The 23,203-nt window shown below is 45.1% G+C and overlaps 1 protein-coding gene across 1 annotated transcript; it reads left to right on the top strand.

Moving 5' to 3' along the window:
• The first annotated feature begins 7,548 nt into the window (after positions 1 to 7,548).
• On the top strand, positions 7,549 to 22,887 carry LOC141221109 (pentatricopeptide repeat-containing protein 1, mitochondrial-like). Its single transcript, XM_073666454.1, has 6 exons — positions 7,549 to 7,767; positions 14,463 to 14,564; positions 18,526 to 18,711; positions 18,801 to 19,193; positions 22,385 to 22,501; positions 22,663 to 22,887. The coding sequence occupies exons 1-6, from the start codon at positions 7,549 to 7,551 to the stop codon at positions 22,885 to 22,887; spliced, it is 1,242 nt and encodes a 413-aa protein (XP_073522555.1).
• Positions 22,888 to 23,203: the final 316 nt, after the last annotated feature.

The raw sequence follows: 23,203 nt of genomic DNA, 5'->3' as shown, positions 1-23,203 counted from the left end.
TCTATAATAAAAACTGCATGAATACGGTCATCGGTGCGGTTACTCCTAGGGTCTTGCCTCCATTTCTGGCGGACTTTGAGGATGTATTCTCGGAGAAAGGGTGTCAGGAACTACCTCCTCATCGCGAGTATGACTGTTCTGTAAAACTGCTCCCTGAGGCCAAGTTACCTAAAGCTAGGTTGTATAACCTTTCTGGTCCTGAGAGGCAAGCCATGAAAGATTATATTTCAGAAAGTCTGGCTAAGGGGCACATTAGACCTTCATCTTCACCGGTGGCCGCGGGGTTCTTCTTTGTTAAGAAGAAAGATGGAGGCCTACGCCCTTGCCTGGATTTCCGTGAACTTAATCGGATTACGGTCCGAGATCCGTATCCGCTCCCACTTATTCCCGATCTCTTTAATCAGATCGTGGGCGCCAAATGGTTCTCTAAGTTGGATCTCAGGGGGGCGTACAATCTGATTAGGATGAAGGAGGGGGATGAGTGGAAGACGGCGTTTAACACTCCGGAGGGGCATTATGAGAACCTTGTCATGCCATTCGGTCTGACTAATGCCCCGGCGGTGTTCCAACACTTTGTTAATGACATTTTTCGCCACCTGGTGGGACAGTTTGTTGTCATATATCTGGATGATATCTTAATTTACTCGCCGGATCTGGTGTCTCATCAGGAGCACGTTAGGCAGGTGTTACAGATCTTGCGGGATAATAAACTGTATGCCAAATGGGAAAAGTGTGTGTTCGCCGTACAGGAACTCCAGTTTTTAGGCTTCCTGGTTTCAGCGTCCGGTTTTTTTATGGACCCTGGGAAAGTGCGGGCAGTTCTTGAGTGGGATCGGCCAGAGAAACTTAAGGCACTACAACGTTTCCTGGGGTTTGCTAATTATTACCGGAAGTTCATTCGGAATTTCTCTTCCATGGTTAAGCCTCTCACAGACATGACTAAAAAGGGGACGGATTTTTCTAGGTGGTCTGACAAGGCTTGTCAAGCATTCTCCTCCTTGAAAAAATGTTTTGCCTCGGCACCCATACTCATTCAACCTGATGCGTCACAGCCATTCATTGTAGAGGTAAACGCTTCCGAGGTAGGGGTGGGAGCAGTGTTGTCACAAGGTTCGTCCCCTGGTAAGTGGCATCCGTGCGCCTTTTTCTCTAAAAAATTGTCGTCCGCTGAGAGGAATTACGATGTCGGCAATAGGGAACTCTTGGCCATTAAGTTAGCTTTTGAGGAGTGGCGCCATTTTTTAGAGGGGGCAGTCCATCCGGTCACCGTCATCACCGATCACAAGAACCTGCTATATCTGGAGTCCGCAAAACGTCTGAATCCTAGACAAGCTAGGTGGTCATTGTTTTTTACCAGGTTTAATTTTGTCGTTACATATCGTCCTGGGTCAAAAAATGTAAAGGCGGATGCCTTATCTCATAGTTTCCCTGGGGCCGGGAATACGGACGACCCGGTTCCTATCCTTCAGGAGGGGGTGGTGGTTTCGGCAGTATGCTCTGAGCTTGAGGAGGAGGTATTGGAGGCTCAGAGGGACGCCCCTGTTGGACCTCCGGGGAGACTGTTTGTTCCAGATCAGTTGCGACAAAAGGTGATCGAGGCACACCATAACTCAGCTTTGGCAGGACACCCGGGGAGTAAAGCAACGGTGGATCTCCTCTCGCGTCGGTTTTGGTGGCCTAACTTACATAAGGAGGTGGTAACTTTTGTCGCGTCCTGTGGGGTTTGTGCGCGCTCTAAGACCTCACATACCCGTCCGTCTGGGGCCCTCTTACCTTTGAAGATCCCAGAGCGTCCTTGGACTCATCTGTCTATGGACTTTATTACGGACCTCCCGCCGTCTTCGGGTAAAACGGTCATACTCGTTGTAGTGGACAGGTTCAGCAAGATGGCACATTTTATCGCTCTTCCTGCTCTTCCTAATGCTAAAACTCTTGCGCCGGTGTTCATTGGGGAGATTGCGAGGCTTCACGGGGTACCCTCCGAGGTGGTGTCAGATCGGGGGTCTCAGTTTGTGTCCAAATTCTGGAAGGCGTTTTGTACACGGCGGGGGATGCATTTATCGTTCTCATCGGCTTTTCATCCTCAGACCAATGGTCAGACGGAACGTATGAACCAGAGCTTGGAGACATATCTCCGGTGTTTTGTGTCAGAGAACCAGGAGGACTGGGCTTCTTTCTTACCTCTGGCAGAGTTTGCTCTTAATAATAGGCGGAGCGAGTCCACTAGTAAGTCCCCGTTTTTTGGGGCATATGGATTTCACCCCCAGTTCTGTACTTTCAGTAGGGGGGGCTCTTCGGGGGTTCCTGAGGAGGAACGATTTTCCTCATCACTCGCTTCAGTATGGAGAGGGGTGCTGAAGAATCTGAATACTATGGGGAACCGATACAAACGTATGGCTGATAGGAGGAGAGTGTCTGGTCCGGACCTAAGATGTGAACGATCGGGTATGGTTGTCTACCAGGAATATAAAGCTTAAGGTTCCCTCCTGGAAACTGGGTCCCAGGTTCATCGGGCCGTACAGGATCAGTTCTATAATTAATCCGGTGGCATTCCGTCTTGACCTCCCCCCTACTTTTAAAATTCACAACGTGTTCCACAGATCGTTGCTTAAGAGGTATGTGGCGCCGGTGGTACCGTCACCTTTACCTCCCCCTCCAGTGGTGGTCAATGGTAACTTGGAGTTCCAGGTATCGAGGGTCATCGATTCACGCTTTAATCGCCGGTCCCTTCAGTACCTGGTTCATTGGAAGGGGTATGGTCCTGAGGAGAGGATGTGGGTTCCTGCGTCGGATATTAACGCAGACCGATTAGTTCGGGCCTTCCACACGACTCACCCGGATAAACCTGGCCCTGAGGGTCCGGAGGCCCCTCGTAGAAGGGGGGTACTGTCACGGGTGTGTCGCCACGAAGATCGTCACGATTACACAGCCTGACTTCTCGCAGCTGAGTTTTTGGTGTTTTGTGTTTTTCGGCAGTGAGGGAGTTGACTCTCTCTCTCTGTGCTAGACGAGGTCCAGCCTCGCCCAGCTGCAATCAATGCTGCAGTGGTAGGACGCCTTCAAATGCCTGCCGGTCTGTTAGGGAAGTGTCGGTGAAAGCATTTCATACAGACATACAGAGCGGATCGTGGTGTTTTGGAGTTCTGAGCTAAGTGTATTTGGTGTGATTTTTCCCTTCCTCGCTTTATCATTTATCTCCTTTCCCGTTGGTGTTCCCTCTGTAGTTGTTGTGAGTAGTTTTTGTATGCAAGGTGGTTTTTGGTTTGACCCTTGTACTGTCTCGTTCGTCTAAGTACTGAGTGTTGGCATATTATTTCCTGTCCCCTATTGTTGTGATCGGGGTCCTTCTCAGGACTAGATTACTGAGGTGCAGGGATCCTCAGGAGGTAGGGGTTACGCTGGCGGCCTGGACCTCTGTACCTTTAACAGTACCTCCAGGTAGAGGGATTAGTCAGGGCCCCAGCTTAGGGTCAGCTTAGGCCCCTGACCTCAAGTACGCGGAGACAGCGTGACAGTATTATAGCAGTTATATTCTCATGCAGGGGCAGTATTATAGCAGTTATATTCTCATACAGGGGCAGTATTATAGCAGTTATATTCTTATACAAGGGCAGTATCATAGCAGTTATATTCTTATACAGGGGCGGTATTATACCAGTTATATTCTTGTACATAGTAGCAGTATTATAGTAGTTATATTCTTATACAAGGGCAGTATTATAGCAGTTATATTCTTATACAAGGGCAGTATTATAGCAGTTATATTCTTATACAGGGGCAGTATCATAGCAGTTATATTCTTATACAGGAGCAGTATCATAACAGTTATATTCTTATTCAGGGGCAGTATCATAGCAGTTATATTCTTATTCAGGGGCAGTATTATAGCAGTTATATTCTTATACAAGGGCAGTATTATAGCAGTTATATTCTTATACAAGGGCAGTATCATAGCAGTTATATTCTTATACAGGGGCAGTATTATACCAGTTATATTCTTGTACATAGTAGCAGTATTATAGTAGTTATATTCTTGTACATAAGAGCAGTATTATAGTAGTTATATTCTTATACAGGGGCAGTATTATACCAGTTATATTCTTGTACATAGAAGCCGTATTATAGTAGTTATATTCTTGTACATACGAGCAGTATCATAGTAGTTATTTTCTTGTACATAGGAGCAGTATTATAGTAGTTATATTCTTGTACATAGGGGCAGTATTATAGTAGTTATATTCTTATACAGGGGCAGTATTATAGTAGTTATATTCTTGTACATAAGAGCAGTATTATAGTAGTTATATTCTTATACAGGGGCAGTATTATAGTAGTTATATTCTTATACAGGGGCACTATCATAGCAGTTATATTCTTATACAGGGGCAGTATTATAGCAGTTATATTCTTGTACATAAGGGCAGTATTATAGTACTTATATTCTTGTACATAGAAGCCGTATTATAGTAGTTATATTCTTGTACATACGAGCAGTATCATAGCAGTTATTTTCTTGTACATAGGAGCAGTATTATAGTAGTTATATTCTTGTACATAGGGGCAGTATTATAGTAGTTATATTCTTGTACATTAGGGGGCAGTATTATAGTAGTTATATTCTTATACAGGGGCAGTATTATAGTAGTTATATTCTTGTACATAAGAGCAGTATTATAGTAGTTATATTCTTATACAGGGGCAGTATTATAGTAGTTATATTCTTATACAGGGGCAGTATTATAGCAGTTATATTCTTGTACATAAGGGCAGTATTATAGTACTTATATTCTTGTACATAGAAGCCGTATTATAGTAGTTATATTCTTGTACATACGAGCAGTATCATAGCAGTTATTTTCTTGTACATAGGAGCAGTATTATAGTAGTTATATTCTTGTACATAGGGGCAGTATTATAGTAGTTATATTCTTGTACATTAGGGGGCAGTATTATAGTAGTTATATTCTTATACAGGGGCAGTATTATAGTAGTTATATTCTTGTACATAAGAGCAGTATTATAGTAGTTATATTCTTATACAGGGGCAGTATTATAGTAGTTATATTCTTATACAGGGGCACTATCATAGCAGTTATATTCTTATACAGGGGCAGCATTATAGCAGTTATATTCTTATACAGGGGCAGTATCATAGCAGTTATATTATTATACAGGGGCAGTATCATAGCAGTTATATTCTTATACAGGGGCAGTATCATAGCAGTTATATTCTTATACAGGGGCAGTATTATAGCAGTTATATTCTTGTACATAGAAGCCGTATTATAGTAGTTATATTCTTGTACATACGAGCAGTATCATAGCAGTTATTTTCTTGTACATAGGAGCAGTATTATAGTAGTTATATTCTTGTACATAGGGGCAGTATTATAGTAGTTATATTCTTGTACATTAGGGGGCAGTATTATAGTAGTTATATTCTTATACAGGGGCAGTATTATAGTAGTTATATTCTTGTACATAAGAGCAGTATTATAGTAGTTATATTCTTATACAGGGGCAGTATTATAGTAGTTATATTCTTGTACATAGGAGCAGTATTATAGTAGTTATATTCATGTACATAGGGGGCAGTATTATAGTGGTTATATTCTTGTACATTGGAGCAGTATTATAGTAGTTATATTCTTGTACATAGGAACAGTATTATAGTAGTTGTATTCCTGTACATAGAGGGCAGTATTATAGTAGTTGTATTCTTGCACATAGGAGCTGTATTATACTAGTTGTATTCTTGTACATAGAGGGCAGTATTATAGTGGTTATATTCTTGTACATAGGGGGCAGTATTATAGTCGTTGTATTCTTTTACATATGAATTTTCTTCTGTTGGGCAAATTGTATGAAATTCTGCTAGGTAGTCCTCGGCATTCATGTGTTTTGTATAACCCCATCCCCACCACTGACTGGAGGAAAGCTGCCGATCAGTGGTGTGGGTGGGGTTATACAAAGCTCAGCATTCAGAGAACTACTAGAGCTGCAGCAGATAAAACACTGATTTTATCAAAATAGCAGTAAGCAGCAAAAAGCGTGAGATATCACTGTAATCAGGGTCTCACCCCTTATATCATGCTGCTCTCAGATGGGGCATCTAAAACGTTGGCAGATTCCCTTACGATTTAACAGCACTTTCAGATGAGTTTATAGAATAAGGAGTACTATATAAGGAATAATTGCCACTCATTATACGCTCCTGAGTGTACATGAATGTATGGGGAGTGTACATTATATGATGGGTATCCTGCATTTTTTCTCTGCATTATAAGCCTCAGCATTTACCTTTTCTGTGCTCTGCTTTTCCTCCCTCCATCTCCCCCTTCCATAGGTTTATAGGGGCATCGCAGACATTTTTGTTGAAATGAACCTGTCACGTTCCTCCCGGTAGCGTTCGACTTCCAGTCACCGGGGCGGCACTGCTCTGTGTATAGAAAGTGGCGCCTGTAACTGCGACCCCTGTAGTGACTGATGGCAGCTCAGCATTAGGGCCGGCTGTCAATCAGGGCTGGGGGCACGGTGACAGCCGTCACTCTCTATACACAGAGCGGTGACTGAACCAGTGCCGCCCCCATGACTGATACCCAAACGCTACCAGGTGCAATAAAGTTCATTTCCTCCTGGCAGAGGGCGTCTAAATGCTGGCACCGGGCAGGTTCAGAATCCTATTAACCTGCAGAGTAACCCCATATCTACAGGTTGATAGCGTTTTTTCACGTGACCGGTTCCCTTCCCTTCTCCCACAGATTTAGCAGATATTGAGAGTGAATGATTAGTGCAGGAGACCAAAAAATGTCTTTTAAGTGACAAAAGAAGAAGGTTTATCTGATAATGTATATTACAAAGTGTCTTATCTTTACTTGCACTATTGATTAATGAAATCAGGTTAGGCTGGAGCAGGAGCACAGTGATAGGACAATCAGAGGGAGACACGGGCAGATCGTGCTGCAGCTTATTCTAGTAAGGAGTTTATCTCACTTCAGTGCTGAGCACTTCTACACAACCATATCACTGCCACTGCTTCTGAACATGTGCTGAATGGAAAGCGGGAATCCCTCCCGCCTGTGTGCGATGTGTACGTGAGCAGACAGTGCAGCATTCTCTACCCACTAGCTGAGAGATAACTGAAGCTTAGCGCTAGAGCCTGCAGAGGGGAGAACTGGTGACAATTGCAGGACACACAGGGGCCAGAATAGAATATACACATAGCAGTAGCCATCTGACATGACTGTTATGCCCTCAATATAACATTCATTGTGTACGCTGTCCATCAGTGTACAAGCTGTGGGGATCTGGCCGAGGCCGGCAGTACCAGGCACTCACACTTATATGGATCTTGCTGTGAAGGGGCGTCAGCGCCCCAGTGAGCACCATGGACCATTTGTTCTGTTAATTGGGAGGACCAATAACGTAATGCAGTAAAGTACCTTTACATTATCTGATAATGCCCTGTATATTATGTACTTACATTATTATTGCTATTATTACATACAGTTTTTACAGTACAGACTCATTTCTTGTTACATCATTTAGATGAAAAAGCGAGGTCTGGTTCCCACAGATGCCACATATACTGCCCTGTTCAACGCCTGCGCGGAGTCGCCATGGAAAGACTCGGGTCTGCAGCACGCACTGAAGCTGCGGAAAGAATTGATTTACAAGAACATTGCGCTTAATCCCATCACTTACCGGAGCTCGCTGAAGGTCTGCACACTGAGCTCAGGACTGCAGGGGAGCTGTGAGCTATTTAAGGTAAGTCAAGGTCACAGTCCTGGTCACCCACAATGGAGTCCTTATAAGATGCCCCTATCGTAGATTAACCGGGAGGGAACAGCATCATTGTAATCATTCCACGGGGAATCACCAGTGCACCATGTCTGGCCGGGGACTTAGCAGCCATCAGAAGGCACCACCAGAGTTCAGTTCTTCTGTGGGGACCAGGGGGTCACTTAATAAATCTGAGAAAGGTGGACAGCTTTGTACTATCTACTACCAACACATCCACTGTCAGCTTAAGAGATAGGAAGATGGTGCTGGTGTGTAAATTTTCAGCTAGTTAGTATGTCTCCTGTTAGGGGGGCACAGGGACCCCACCAGGGGCGGACTGGCCCACCGGAGGATCGGGAAAATCCCCGGTGGGCCCCGAATCCCGTTGACCACGCCACCAAGCCCCACCCCCCCACCTCCCCTGGGCCCTCTACGGAGAATAGAGGCCTCCCCCCGGTTCGCTAATCATATCGGCAGCACTGCCAATATGATTAGTGATGGGACCTCTGCAGCGGCAAAGCAGGGAGAGCGATCTGCCTGCTGCCACAGTGCCCCTCTCCCTCCTCTGTGGAGCGCGACACTGCAGGCGCGTGCACAGGAAGTCAGTCTCAGGGCAATGACGTCATCGCCCCGGGACTGCTTGCTGTGCGCGCTGTGGAGGATGGACCCGGCGTCGCCCCAGGCAGCGGCAACAGAATCCATGGGCTCCTAACAGGTATATATTATTGGAAACAGGAGAATGTATGGGCTCCTGTCAGGTATATATTATTGGAGGCAGCAGAATGTATGGGCTCCTGTCAGGTATATATTATTGGAGGCAGCAGAATGTATGGGCTCCTGACAGGTATATATTATTGGAGGCAGGAGAATGTATGGGCTCCTGTCAGGTATATATTATTGGAGGCAGGAGAATGTATGGGCTCCTGTCAGGTATATATTATTGGAGGCAACAGAATGTATGGGCTCCTGTCAGGTATATATTATTGGAGGCAGCAGAATCTATGGGCTCCTGTCAGGTATATATTATTGGAGGCAGGAGAATGTATGGGCTCCTGTCAGGTATATATTATTGGAGGCAACAGAATGTATGGGCTCCTGTCAGGTATATATTATTGGAGGCAGCAGAATCTATGGGCTCCTGTCAGGTATATATTATTGGAGGCAGGAGAATGTATGGGCTCCTGTCAGGTATATATTATTGGAGGCAGGAGAATGTATGGGCTCCTGTCAGGTATATATTATTGGAGGCAACAGAATCTATGGGCTCCTGTCAGGTATATATTATTGGAGGCAGCAGAATGTATGGGCTCCTGTCAGGTATATATTATTGAAGGCAGCAGAATGTATGGGCTCCTGTCAGGTATATATTATTGGAGGCAGCAGAATGTATGGGCTCCTGTCAGGTATATATTATTGAAGGCAGCAGAATGTATGGGCTCCTGTCAGGTATATATTATTGAAGGCAGCAGAATGTATGGGCTCCTGTCAGGTATATATTATTGGAGGCAGCAGAATGTATGGGCTCCTGTCAGGTATATATTATTGGAGGCAGCAGAATGTATGGGCTCCTGTCAGGTATATATTATTGGAGGCAGGAGAATGTATGGGCTCCTGTCAGGTATATATTATTGGAGGCAGCAGAATGTATGGGCTCCTGTCAGGTATATATTATTGGAGGCAGGAGAATGTATGGGCTCCTGTCAGGTATATATTATTGGAGGCAGCAGAATGTATGGGCTCCTGTCAGGTATATATTATTGGAGGCAGCAGAATGTTTGGGCTCCTGTCAGGTATATATTATTGGAGGCAGGAGAATGTTTGGGCTCCTGTCAGGTATATATTATTGGAGGCAGGAGAATGTATGGGCTCCTGTCAGGTATATATTATTGGAGGCAGCAGAATCTATGGGCTCCTGTCAGGTATATATTATTGGAGGCAGCAGAATGTATGGGCTCCTGTCAGGTATATATTATTGGAGGCAGGAGAATGTATGGGCTCCTGTCAGGTATATATTATTGGAGGCAACAGAATGTATGGGCTCCTGTCAGGTATATATTATTGGAGGCAGCAGAATCTATGGGCTCCTGTCAGGTATATATTATTGGAGGCAGGAGAATGTATGGGCTCCTGTCAGGTATATATTATTGGAGGCAGGAGAATGTATGGGCTCCTGTCAGGTATATATTATTGGAGGCAGGAGAATGTATGGGCTCCTGTCAGGTATATATTATTGGAGGCAACAGAATGTATGGGCTCCTGTCAGGTATATATTATTGGAGGCAGCAGAATGTATGGGCTCCTGTCAGGTATATATTATTGAAGGCAGCAGAATGTATGGGCTCCTGTCAGGTATATATTATTGGAGGCAGCAGAATGTATGGGCTCCTGTCAGGTATATATTATTGAAGGCAGCAGAATGTATGGGCTCCTGTCAGGTATATATTATTGAAGGCAGCAGAATGTATGGGCTCCTGTCAGGTATATATTATTGGAGCCAGCAGAATGTATGGGCTCCTGTCAGGTATATATTATTGGAGGCAGCAGAATGTATGGGCTCCTGTCAGGTATATATTATTGGAGGCAGGAGAATGTATGGGCTCCTGTCAGGTATATATTATTGGAGGCAGCAGAATGTATGGGCTCCTGTCAGGTATATATTATTGGAGGCAGGAGAATGTATGGGCTCCTGTCAGGTATATATTATTGGAGGCAGCAGAATGTATGGGCTCCTGTCAGGTATATATTATTGGAGGCAGCAGAATGTTTGGGCTCCTGTCAGGTATATATTATTGGAGGCAGGAGAATGTTTGGGCTCCTGTCAGGTATATATTATTGGAGGCAGGAGAATGTTTGGGCTCCTGTCAGGTATATATTATTGGAGGCAGGAGAATGTATGGGCTCCTGTCAGGTATATATTATTGGAGGCAGCAGAATCTATGGGCTCCTGTCAGGTATATATTATTGGAGGCAGCAGAATCTATGGGCTCCTGTCAGGTATATATTATTGGAGGCAGCAGAATGTATGGGCTCCTGTCAGGTATATATTATTGGAGGCAGCAGAATGTATGGGCTCCTGTCAGGTATATATTATTGGAGGCAGCAGAATGTATGGGCTCCTGTCAGGTATATATTATTGGAGGCAGCAGAATGTATGGGCTCCTGTCAGGTATATATTATTGGAGGCAGCAGAATGTATGGGCTCCTGTCAGGTATATATTATTGGAGGCAGCAGAATGTATGGGCTCCTGTCAGGTATATATTATTGAAGGCAGCAGAATGTATGGGCTCCTGTCAGGTATATATTATTGGAGCCAGCAGAATGTATGGGCTCCTGTCAGGTATATATTATTGGAGGCAGCAGAATGTATGGGCTCCTGTCAGGTATATATTATTGGAGGCAGGAGAATGTATGGGCTCCTGTCAGGTATATATTATTGGAGGCAGCAGAATGTATGGGCTCCTGTCAGGTATATATTATTGGAGGCAGGAGAATGTATGGGCTCCTGTCAGGTATATATTATTGGAGGCAGCAGAATGTATGGGCTCCTGTCAGGTATATATTATTGGAGGCAGCAGAATGTTTGGGCTCCTGTCAGGTATATATTATTGGAGGCAGGAGAATGTTTGGGCTCCTGTCAGGTATATATTATTGGAGGCAGGAGAATGTATGGGCTCCTGTCAGGTATATATTATTGGAGGCAGCAGAATCTATGGGCTCCTGTCAGGTATATATTATTGGAGGCAGCAGAATCTATGGGCTCCTGTCAGGTATATATTATTGGAGGCAGCAGAATGTATGGGCTCCTGTCAGGTATATATTATTGGAGGCAGCAGAATGTATGGGCTCCTGTCAGGTATATATTATTGGAGGCAGCAGAATGTATGGGCTCCTGTCAGGTATATATTATTGGAGGCAGCAGAATGTATGGGCTCCTGTCAGGTATATATTATTGGAGGCAGCAGAATGTATGGGCTCCTGTCAGGTATATATTATTGGAGGCAGCAGAATGTATGGGCTCCTGTCAGGTATATATTATTGGAGGCAGGAGAATGTATGGGCTATAGACATAGCCACCATGAATTTCTAGTAAACAGAAAAAAAAAAAGACAGAATTTTTTTTTTTTTTTATTAAAAATAAAACACATTTAGGGACTCCATCTTTAATAAAGAAAAATCCTCACTCCAACGTAATCCATAGGTCTTCTGTCTTCAGCTCTGCTACATCTTTGCCATCTGACAATATGTCTGCTGACAGAGATGAGCCGGCACAGAATGACACTGGAGCAATGTTACTGTGTAGTGCGGCACTAGATTTCTTTTTTTGTCATTTCATGCAGTGTAGAAATCTTGAGAAAAGTGTAGATTGTGCTCTGGAAGTGATCAGTTATAGCGAACTATGTTATTTTCTGCAGAGATACGTCCTGCATAGAAGATGAGATATATCGCTCTGCGGCAGATAAAGAACTTCACCTAGAGACATCACTGGTGAGTATGTGTGTTACCTATACACACACACTGACACTATATACAGAGCTCCTGTGTGTAATGTCACTGGTGATCACTGTATTACCTATACACACACACTGACACTATATACAGAGGTCCTGTGTGTAATGTCACTGGTGATCACTGTATTACCTATACACACACACTGACACTATATACAGAGCTCCTGTGTGTAATGTCACTGGTGATCACTGTATTACCTATACACACACACTGACACTATATACAGAGGTCCTGTGTGTAATGTCACTGGTGATCACTGTATTACCTATACACACACACTGACACTATATACAGAGCTCCTGTGTGTAATGTCACTGGTGATCACTGTATTACCTCTACACTGACACTATATACAGAGCTCCTGTGCATAATGTCACTAATAATCTCTACATTATCTGTACACTGACTCCATATATTTAACTTTTTTACATCTTCATTATCAGTCACTATCTGGTGCCATTATGTGCCATGGTCATGGCGTGGCTTAATTTGTCCCTTGTATGTGGTATTATTCGGACAGTCACTATGTGGTGGTAATATGTCGTCTTCTCATGGTGTGGCAGTATATATACCTTGTACTTGGTAGTATTTGATCACTATGTGGTGGTATGTGTTCTGGTCATGGTGTGGCGGTATTTCTCTCTTCTATATGGTATTATTAGTCTAGGGATAGTTGTCAGTCATTTCTTTTTTCGGATATTAAGAATGGGAACATTCTTTATTTGCAATACATATTAAATACTTGGATGGTTAACCTCTCCCTGTGTTGTGACTACTACAGAGCAGCAGAGATGCACGTCAGCTCAAGACGCAAAAAATAAGCCGTCACAAAGCCCCAGACCCAAAAAAATGAGAACACTACGGTGCGCAGAACATGGCGTGAAAAGTGTGATTTTTCAAACTTATAAATTTGTTTTCACCACTTAGATACCAGTAAAGGTATACATGTTTGGTATCTACAAACTCGTACTGACCCGAGGCATCACCCTGTCACGTCGGTTTTTCCATATAGTGAACATGGTGACTAAAAAACCCATTAAACAAACGTGCAATTGCACTTTTTTTGCAATTTTACTGCACTTGGAATTTTTGTTGCCATTTCCCTGTACACTATATGGTAAAATAAATGATTGCATCTGAAAGTACAACTCGTCCCGCAAAAAAACTGTCTTTCCTGCTGCTACAGACTTTTATATGACTACAATTTACATTCTGCTGCTTATGGAAACATTTTTGCAGTTTACAAGACCCTTCTTACACTTGCTTGCACCCAGGTTTCATGTGAAAGAGTGTTCTCAAAGCTGAAAATTGTAAAAAATCGTCTGAGGGCTTCGATTGGACAGGAGCTTTTAGAGTCCCTCCTTCTGTTGAACATTGAGTGTGACATTTCAAGGAACTTAGACTATGATGACATTATTAATACGTATGCAATGTCATCTTCTGTTCTGAAAAAAAACGTTTGTAATTTTGCTGCTGATTGACTGTTAGTGTGAGTTTATTTGTTGTTTTGGGCCTTTCACTAACAATTGAATGGTATTGTATTATAGAGGAGAGGAAATCGTGCAGTACAAACTTCCAAAATGCTTACAGAATTCTTTTACTTTTCCCAGCGGCCAAGTTTGGTGCTGCTACAATGATGCCGGCTGCTGGGATGCCAGATGGATGCAGGTTCAATTTGTGGCACTTATACTTTAAGAGAATGTACCTTGAAAGTATTTCTTGTTATTGTTCTGTTATGGCACTTTATCACACACTGGTGTGAATAAGATAACAGTGTTCCTCTTTCGCCAGGAGTGTTTCTTTAGTTTGTTATTTATTCGTTATATTGGTTATTTATTGGTTAATAAAGTTGATTCATTTTGAATGAGTTTGTGGACTTATATTATTCCTATATACGGTATCTGCATGGTGCTGGTGGGCCCCAAGATTGATTGTTTCCTGGTGGGCCCCAGGTACTCCAGTCCGGCGCTGGACCCCACTGATCCTGGGCACTGGTGCAGCACTGCGCCCCCTTCACTGTGTTTTTCACTGGCCACCCGGCTGTTCTGGGAACGGCAAAGTGACGCTTTCCCTGAGATTTTGATTTTGGTTAGATTTCTCTTGCAATACTCAAGCAGTGATGTCGCGAGCTGGATAATAACAAGCTAATATGGTCTTCTTGGGTTTATAGGAAATTGCACAAAAATTCCGTGTCGTTGGCCCTGAAACATTCAGCGTCCTGTTTATGGGATGCATAAAGGATGAAGAGCTGGGCTTCCTACAAGCTCTGCAGGTATGGCTTGCTGCACACATCCTACATCCTATATCCGTACAGTGCACACTTACCTGGGAATTATGTCTCACACTTCCGACATGATGAGAGACGCAAAAACATTGAGGAATCATGGAGCAACTGTTCATTTTACTAATACAGATATTTCTTGCTGCAGTATTTCTGCTGAAGTGACGATGGGGCATGCCGGCTGAGGGTGGGACTCTTGGATTCTCTGATGACTCTGTTGGGCTAGGTGCACATTACGTTTGTGGCCATTGTTGGGCGCATACACATAGAAGGTGTGTGGCCCCCTAGTGGCCACTGTCAGGATGGATGATGAGGCATCCGTCCACTATTGGGACCCATTGTAAAGAAATGTATACCGCATTGCAGAGGTCGCTCTACATTTTTTACAGAAGAGTAAAAATCCTCCTCATAGTATTTTTCAGGAGTATTTTTAGCCAGTCTTTGAATATTAGAGAAGAGGCTGCAACCTGTGCTTTGCTCTACCGCTTCACCATCTTTGACGTATATTTACGTCAAAGGTCGTGTCCCTGCCTTTGATGTGATCTCGCACACCGAGCCCACATATTTCCCTGCACATGATGACTGATTTAATCAACCATCATCTGCCTTTAATAGCTGCTGATGTACTGTTGCTCCGCCTGCTGCTATTAACCCGTTAAATCCAGCTGTCAATCGCTGACAGCGGGATTTAACGCACGTCGGCTGGAAGCGCGTCATACATCCTGCCACGTGATTGTGGGGCACCGATGGGTTGTCATGACAGCTGGGGGTCTGCTGATGACCTCCCATACATGTCATTATGACCCTCCTATGGGCCGGCGTTCATAGAAGATGGTGATTTCTGCTATAGATAGCAGTGTATGTACAGCACAAGCGATCAGACGATCGCCGCTCCAAGTCTCCTAATTAATCTGATCAGTAAACATTGTAATGGGGAAAAAATCAAAATGCCAGAATGACGTTTTTTTGGCTGCCACAGCATTGCAGTAAAGTGCAACATCAAAGTGGTTGCAGGGAGTATATAAGGATATGTAGCTCACAAACTCCTAAATATATGATGTTTTCATTTACAATGTATCTAATTTATACATGTATATAGAGAGTACTGAGCATGGATTTGTAAGGTTTCATAACTTCCATGCTAGACAAAATTCTATAAAATAAATAATGTGACAATTCTTTCATGGCCGGAGGTGATAATAAACTGATATAACAGTGTACACTAGTAATTAGAATTCCCTGGGCTCGGGTGTAAGAGGCAATATTCCTGATGATCAGGGTCCCGTGTAGGGACGGTCACTGCTGTATACCATCTAGTACAGAGGTACAGAAGCTGGCGGCGCTCCCATAACCTCCGGGCTGCTGGATTCTATCAAACATCTCCATGTTATTCTGTATACAGTTATATTCTTCTTTCCATCACAATGCGGTGGGATATCACTACAATATGCCAACATGGTGTGATTAGTGGAGGGCGGCTGTCAGTATCCCCCGACTTTAGAATTAGATTGAATAAACCTTCAAAGGGGGTGTACAAAGTTTAAAAGATATCTCCTATCCATAGGATAACTTCCCGATGGATGGGGTCTGACTGCTGGGAGCCTCACCAATCCTGAAAACTGGGGATTTGAAGAGTCCTTAGTGACTGATGTGATGGTCGATCATTGCTGCACCATACATTCTCTATGGGACGACTGAAGCTCTGTGCTCGGCTGGTCTTCAGCACTCCCATTAAGAATGAACGGAGCGGCAGTGCGTATACTCAACCACCACTCCATTCATCGTCTGTGGGACTGCCAGAACTAGTGGAGCGCTGCTCTTGGCTATTTTGGGCAGTCCTATAGACAGTGAATGGAGCGGAGGCTGAGCATGCTGCCTGTTCTTGGGTTTGCTAGGGGTTCCAGCAGTCAGACCCTCAGTGATCAGTAAGTTATCCCCTAACCTTTGGATAAGAGATGATTTTCTATTTTGGCAATAACCCTTTAATTGCATCCATGTGGTTATTTTCCCCTATCCTGTCCACCTTTATTATGTCCGTTATTCCCTCTGGTGGTCAGTGCAGCCATGTAGTGTATGTCTGTACTACTCAGGCTCTGGGGGCCGGAGCGTGCAGCTACAGAGCAACCTGCTCCACATCACTGTCAGGAGGGGAGATTTATTGCTGTGTAGTTAGTCCAGGTGGTGCCGACAAGTAGAGGGAACAAGTTCTGGCAATCCTGCCAAAGGAACACAGTTATTCCTGCACCGGACCTGCATCTCCGGTGTGCGGCGGCCGGGAAGGTGCCCGCTCTCCTCAGGGAAGATGCTGACGGCCCGCAGGCACATACCCGTCCTTGTGCCAATGCACAGGAGATAAAGCAGGACATTTATCTAAGTAGAGATGTGGCGTCTCCCACCCGCCTGTCATATTTGTAGATGACGCGTGGCGGAGGGCAGAAGCCGGGGTAGGACTCCTGTCCGGCTGCAGAAGTCTCATGTGTAGTGATACTCATGTGACTTTTCTAAAAGCATAAATCGGCCCGCAGAGGTGTCAGCGACGCTGGCTCAGACGTTACTGTGAGCGGAATAACAAGGCTTTGGTAACAGTTTCACCTCTTTATATTGTATTAGCTCCTTTACTTAGTCCTAGTTCAGACTGGTCTAAGAGATCGCCTGCTGATTCCTTTCTTGAGATTCTGATAGGAGATTTCTGTTAGAAGTTTGGCGCACGGCTAGTGATTAGACTGGCTAGTGATTAGACTGGCTAGTGATTAGACTGGCTAGCGATTAGACTGGCTAGCGATTAGACTGGCCAGCGATTAGACTGGCCAGTGATTAGACTGGCCAGTGATTAGACTGGCCAGTGATTAGACTGGCCAGTGATTAGACTGGCTAGTAGATAAGGATTTTGTGCCAGATTTTTAGTAACAAAGGGAATACAGCGGTCGGCCACTTTAGGTGGACTGTTACAGTAGGCAGCATGCTGATAAGTTATTTTTTGACATTTTGCATGATTTTCGCTGTCTTCGTTGGCATATCCCCCCCCCCCCAACGGCACTTCCATCTGCAACCTGTAATGGCCAGTCGGAATACCCGTGCTGGCATCGGGGTCTTATTGCATGGGTAGGCGTACTGGCATCAGGGTCTTATTACATGGGTAGGCGCGCTGGCAGCGGGGTCTTAATACACGGGTAGGCGCGCTGGCATCCGGGTCTTATTACACGGGTAGGCGCTCTGGCATCGGGTCTTATTACACGGGTAGGCTTGCTGGCATCGGGGTCTTATTACACGGGTAGGCGTGCTGGCATCAGGGTCTTATTACACGGGTAGGCGTGCTGGCATCGGGGTCTTATTACACGGGTAGGCGCGCTGGCATCGGGGTCTTATTACACGGGTAGGCGCGCTAGCATCGGGGTCTTATTACACGGGTAGGCGTGCTGGCATCGGGGCCGTATTACACTGGTAGGCGTGCTGGCATCGGGGTCTTATTACACTGGTAGGCGCGCTGGCATCGGGGTCTTATTACACGGGTAGGTGCGCTGGCATTGGGGTCTTATTACACTGGTAGGCGCGCTGGCATCGGGGTCTTATTACACGGGTAGGCGCGCTGGCATCGGGGTCTTATTACACGGGTAGGCGCGCTGTTCGGAGACAATGGGAAAACCAGTGGGCAAGGCTTCACAGATACAGAAAATAGCACAGAATTTACTAGTAGAAGTTGCCTATTTATTATGTAGACACACGTTTGGAAATGACATAAGCAGATGGCCCAAGCCCTCCACAAAGCTTTTCATCCTGGAGGGCACCGGCTTTACCAATGTGACCCTCTGACATATGGGAGCATCATTATAATAGGGTACTGCCATTACATGCCAGCTAGTCCGTGTCCAGTTACTGCTTTCTCTGTGACGGGGTGTACATATTTGCGTGAATGTAATGTGGTAATGACTGTCTACGCCATCTTGTGCTTCAGGTCTGGAGGCAGATGCGGCACATGGGGGTAAAGCCGGATGTAATCACCTATAACCTGCTTCTTTGTGCCCCCCGAGACTGTGGGATTGGAGACACCGCTGACGCTCTACATTTACTCACGCACTCTGAGGAACTGGCAGCCCTGACTTTAAGTGCAGGCAAAGAGAAGCAAGACAGGAAAAGCCAGCAAGTGAATAAAGGAAAGGATAGTCCTGAAGAGGTGGGCAGCCCATGCTCCTGGGCCATTCCTCAATTCCAAGTGGCAACTATGGCACAGCTGAGGACTTGGCAGGCTCACAGGCACTGGCCGTGGTGAGTACAGCTGACCATTTTCCCAGCGTGCCCTCTTTTGATGCCAGTAATGTGCCAAACCTCCTGGACCTGTCTGTAAATACGGGAAAAATTGTGTCACTTGCAAATGTCAATACCCCATCTGACCGATTGGCAGTGATTGGCGACTTAGGGGGCGTTCTTCAGAAGATGAAAGAAGACAACGTCTGTCCTACAATAAAGACCTTCACCCTCCTAGCGGCAGTCATGAGAGCAGAAGTGGGGTCAGAATCTGCCGTCCGGGCCACTATGGACGCCTACGGAGTACAGCCAGATCTCACCTTTTTTAACACTTTGGTGTTGAAGAGGAGTAAAACTCTGAAGCTGCAGTCGGCTTTGGTAAGGGAATGGTTTTTATTTTATCATTTAAATGTTAAAAAGCCATCATAAAATAATTAACACGGCTTGTGAGAAGATCCACGCTATCTGACAGTAAAGAGGCTGAGGTACAGTAGGTGAATGATGTTACCGCATTGTGGGATTATATTTGCTGCATGAAATCATTTGTAAAGCGTGTGACAGATCTGCCTGACTTTTTATATATATTTTTTTCTTAAAAGTGAATACCTTTTTTTTTTTTTTACTATTGCTTAATAACGATCCAAAGCAAATGGTTCTGTGTGACCCACTACTACTCAGGTAGCGTTAGCCCTCCCTGGGAAAGGTGTACTCGGACGGCGGGCCGGTGGAAGAGGGGGATGCAGTCGCGGCCTTGACCCCGTCTGTGCCCAGGGCGCACACATTAAAAATATGGGCTAGCAGATGAGTGGTTATTTGTCGACTACGCCACCTGTGGTTCCCGGTGATTACCACCAGCGCTGCGTCAGTCCTCTGAGGCGGGTGTCGTGGCAGCTCAGCTGGTACTACTCCCCACAGGCGGAGCAGGGCCTCAGGGCAGAGAGAGAGGAAAGTCTGGAGGTTGGTGGTGTGTGTGCGGTGCCGCGCAGGACAGGATAACGGAGGCAAGGGGTGAAGTCTTCCAAGCTTTACTCACGTTGTTTCAGTAGTAAGCACAAAGCTTTTCCTTGTTCCTCACGGCGCGCTGCGACCACCAGGAAGGGGTTCAGCACACTCCGGGTAGTTTAGGTGCACTTAACGAGACCCCTGGACCAGAATGTTCCTCTCCTTGGTGAGTTCTCCCATTAAGTCTCCTCCTGACTGTGTGTGTGGTATGAACTTGGTGAAAGGCCGGTTCCCGCTGCATCAGCGCAGTTTAAGGGATACGGGTGGCGTACGCCGCTCCGTCCATATCCCCCTTAGGGATCCAGAAGGCCTCTGGGCTTTTCCGACTGAGACGTGAAGTAACAGAGTCAGATATCGGGGGCCGGTACCCCTCTTGCAGCAGGAATCCCTCTGACTAGGCCAGAGTAAGAAATACAGGTGGCGTATGCTGCTCCGTCCATATCCCCTGGGATCCTTTTGCCTGTGGAGCTTTACTCCTCCGCTCCCCTCCAGGCCTTCTTAGGTAGGGACCTTGACCGGGTAGAGACAGCGGTTAACTCTAACCCACTCCTCACCTCAAGCCCAGAGTACGAGGACCGTGTATCTTCAACAAGCTGCAGGTTCCAGCAGAAAGCCACTATCAGCGATGAAGATCACAATCAAAGACCTTGAACCTAAGATGGCCGTGTATTAAATATGTATCAGTAAGTGTAACCTAAAAGTGTGTCCTCCACCCTCACCCACTACATGGTTCCCCCTATCTTTGCCCCCCCCCCCCATCTCCTCTATCCCGACTGGGGCAGCACCCTGGTGCATATAAGCCCCCCACAGGACAGGAGTGGTGTAGTGTTGAGTGCTGAGGCTGGGTCCCGTGTGGTGCTCCATCCTTACCTCGGAGAGGAGATACCACACCTCGATCTGAGGTGCAGTACCCCTGTGGCGACTGAACCCTCAGGGACGCCACAGTTCCAACCGATTTATATAGAAACTACACTTTTATCTATCTGCCTAATTGTTTCTAAGCATGGCTTTGAAAGAACGGGCATTGCTTTGAAAGAAGGGGCATGGCTTTGAGGAAGGAGCATGGCTTTGAAAGAAGGGGCATGGCTTTGAAGAAGGGGCATTGCTTTGAAAGAAGGGGCATGGCTTTGAAAGAAGGGGCATGGCTTTGAAGAAGGGGCATTGCTTTGAAAGAAGGGGCATTGCTTTGAAAGAAGGGGCATGGCTTTGAAAGAAGGGGCATGGCTTTGAAAGAAGGGGCATGGCTTTGAAAGATAGGGCATGGCTTTGAAAGAAGGGGCATGGCTTTGAAAGATAGGGCATGGTTTTGAAAGAAGGGGAATTGCTTTGGAAGATAGGGCATGGCTTTGACAGAAGGGGCATGGCTTTAAATACAACAGCATGCACTAAATTGCTTGAAAATTGGGGGGGGCAAAAAAAGTGATGCAAGGCAAGCCAGCAAAAGAGTCTAAAGTATGACAAATTTTCTCATTTACATGTCCATATTTAACCACGTACATGGAAAAAATGGCCCTGGTGTCAGCAGTGTTTGTTCCGTGTGTCATCAGTGTTCGGTCTGTGGGTCCGTTTTTCCCATCAATGTTTGATGGATGGATAAATAAATCCTTGAATTACAGAGCTTCTCCTATTCTTTGCCATCCGGGTGCTGAATGTTTTTGCACAGACCCATAGACTTGTATCGGCTCTTTTCATCTGTGATATCGGAAAAAGACAGACAGACGGACATGTGAATAGCACCATAGATTATACTGGGTATGTGATGTATCCATGAAAAAAGGGATAAACCTCCACGTGCAACATGATGTGTGAATGAGGCCTTTTGCTTTTTCTGGCCGCACCATCAAGGAAGATTTCCTCCATTTGTTATTTTGGTCTGTGTGATGTCCATGTCACCCAGTGTAATATTCCACATGAATGGATTGACCACCAGACTGTGGGGGAATAATGGCTACAGGCGCTTATCTCATCCATCCGTTTTTTAAATGAGATATAACCGTAGATTTCAAAGGCTGCACAACAATCAGACACAATCCGTGTGGCAGGTATGTTTTACCGGACGCACTGCATAGATTACATAGGAAAGTGTGTCTGGCCTTCTATTAGGTTTTTTTTTTAGTTATGGATGACAAATGGACGCTGTACGGATCAAAAATGGCCTTTTTTTCCCCTGAACACAAAGCATTGTGCTTGTGTGAATTTGCGCTTCGGCAGGGAATTGTGCACTGAGCCTATATGAAGGCGTTTTGTGCGCTGCCGCCAAAATGCAACATTCAGTTGGACGCAGCAATATTTTATGTGTGAATACTGTTTAATACAGATTTTAGCATTTCCCTTTTTCTGAAAATTCGTCGGGCCTCATGCAGAAACAAACTTTTTGTCGAAACGGACAGTGATACCCATAACAACCAATCAGAGCTCTTCTTTTATTGCCCTGGTAAAATGAAACGTGGCATCTGGTTGGCTGTCATGGAGAACACTGACACATGCTGAAACTTAGTGCCGATTCTTCCAGACTTCATGCCACACGTACAGTGTAAAAACTGATCGTCTGAATGGTCTCTTTACAGCAGCTGTTGCCTATGATGGCACAGAGAGGCATTGCACCAAACATCCATACCTTTTGCAATCTCGCTAGGGCATGCCTTAAAGAAAAAGATGGTTTACAGCTCCTGGAAGACATGGCGGTAATGACATTGCTGGTTTACATAGTTTATTTAGTGTCTTTTTTTTTACTCCTACTTGATAAAGTCTAGAAAATAATGTCATTTTTAAACTGATTTGCCTTTTTATAGAAAACAAGTGACAAGGATCTTTTTGCATATCTGATCGGTAACTTGTTTTACAGATTTGTGGATTCCATCCAAATATCAATGTATACAGCACATTGATTAATGCGGCCATAAAGAGGTTAGATGACGTCTACTTGACCAATATTCTGCGGGACATGAGGAACAGAAACGTGGCTCCTAATGAAGTGGTGGTCCGTCAGCTGGAGTCTGCAGCACAGTACCCACTAAACTTTGATAAAGTGAGTATACGATCTGATAAAACCAATAATGGAGGCTGGTGAAGAGGAGGGAATTCGCCTCCATGTCGGTAAAAATGTGTTGTTTTTTATCAAAATGGAAACTTGTATTCGGTAAAAATACTCCACACCACACGCCATCAACCAAGAAGGCCAATAACTAGTAACAGATTAGAAACAAGCGTTTGAAGACTTTTCCTGTTGTGAACATGATCCTTTAAGTTAAAGGGAACCTGTCACATTGGATAACGCTATTAACCTGCTGATGTAGGGTTAATCTGCAGGGTAATACCATTAGGAAGTGCTTGGCCACTATACTGAATGTGCAGCACATGGGAGTAAATGAACTTTATTCCTCCCG

This window comes from Phyllobates terribilis, unplaced genomic scaffold, assembly GCF_046119375.1.
Source record: "Phyllobates terribilis strain yellow unplaced genomic scaffold, ASM4611937v1 Scaffold_314__1_contigs__length_2217976, whole genome shotgun sequence".
Taxonomy (NCBI): Eukaryota; Metazoa; Chordata; class Amphibia; order Anura; family Dendrobatidae; genus Phyllobates; species Phyllobates terribilis.
The sequence above is the reverse complement of the archived record's forward strand: the minus strand, read 5'-3'. Positions and strand labels throughout refer to the sequence as shown.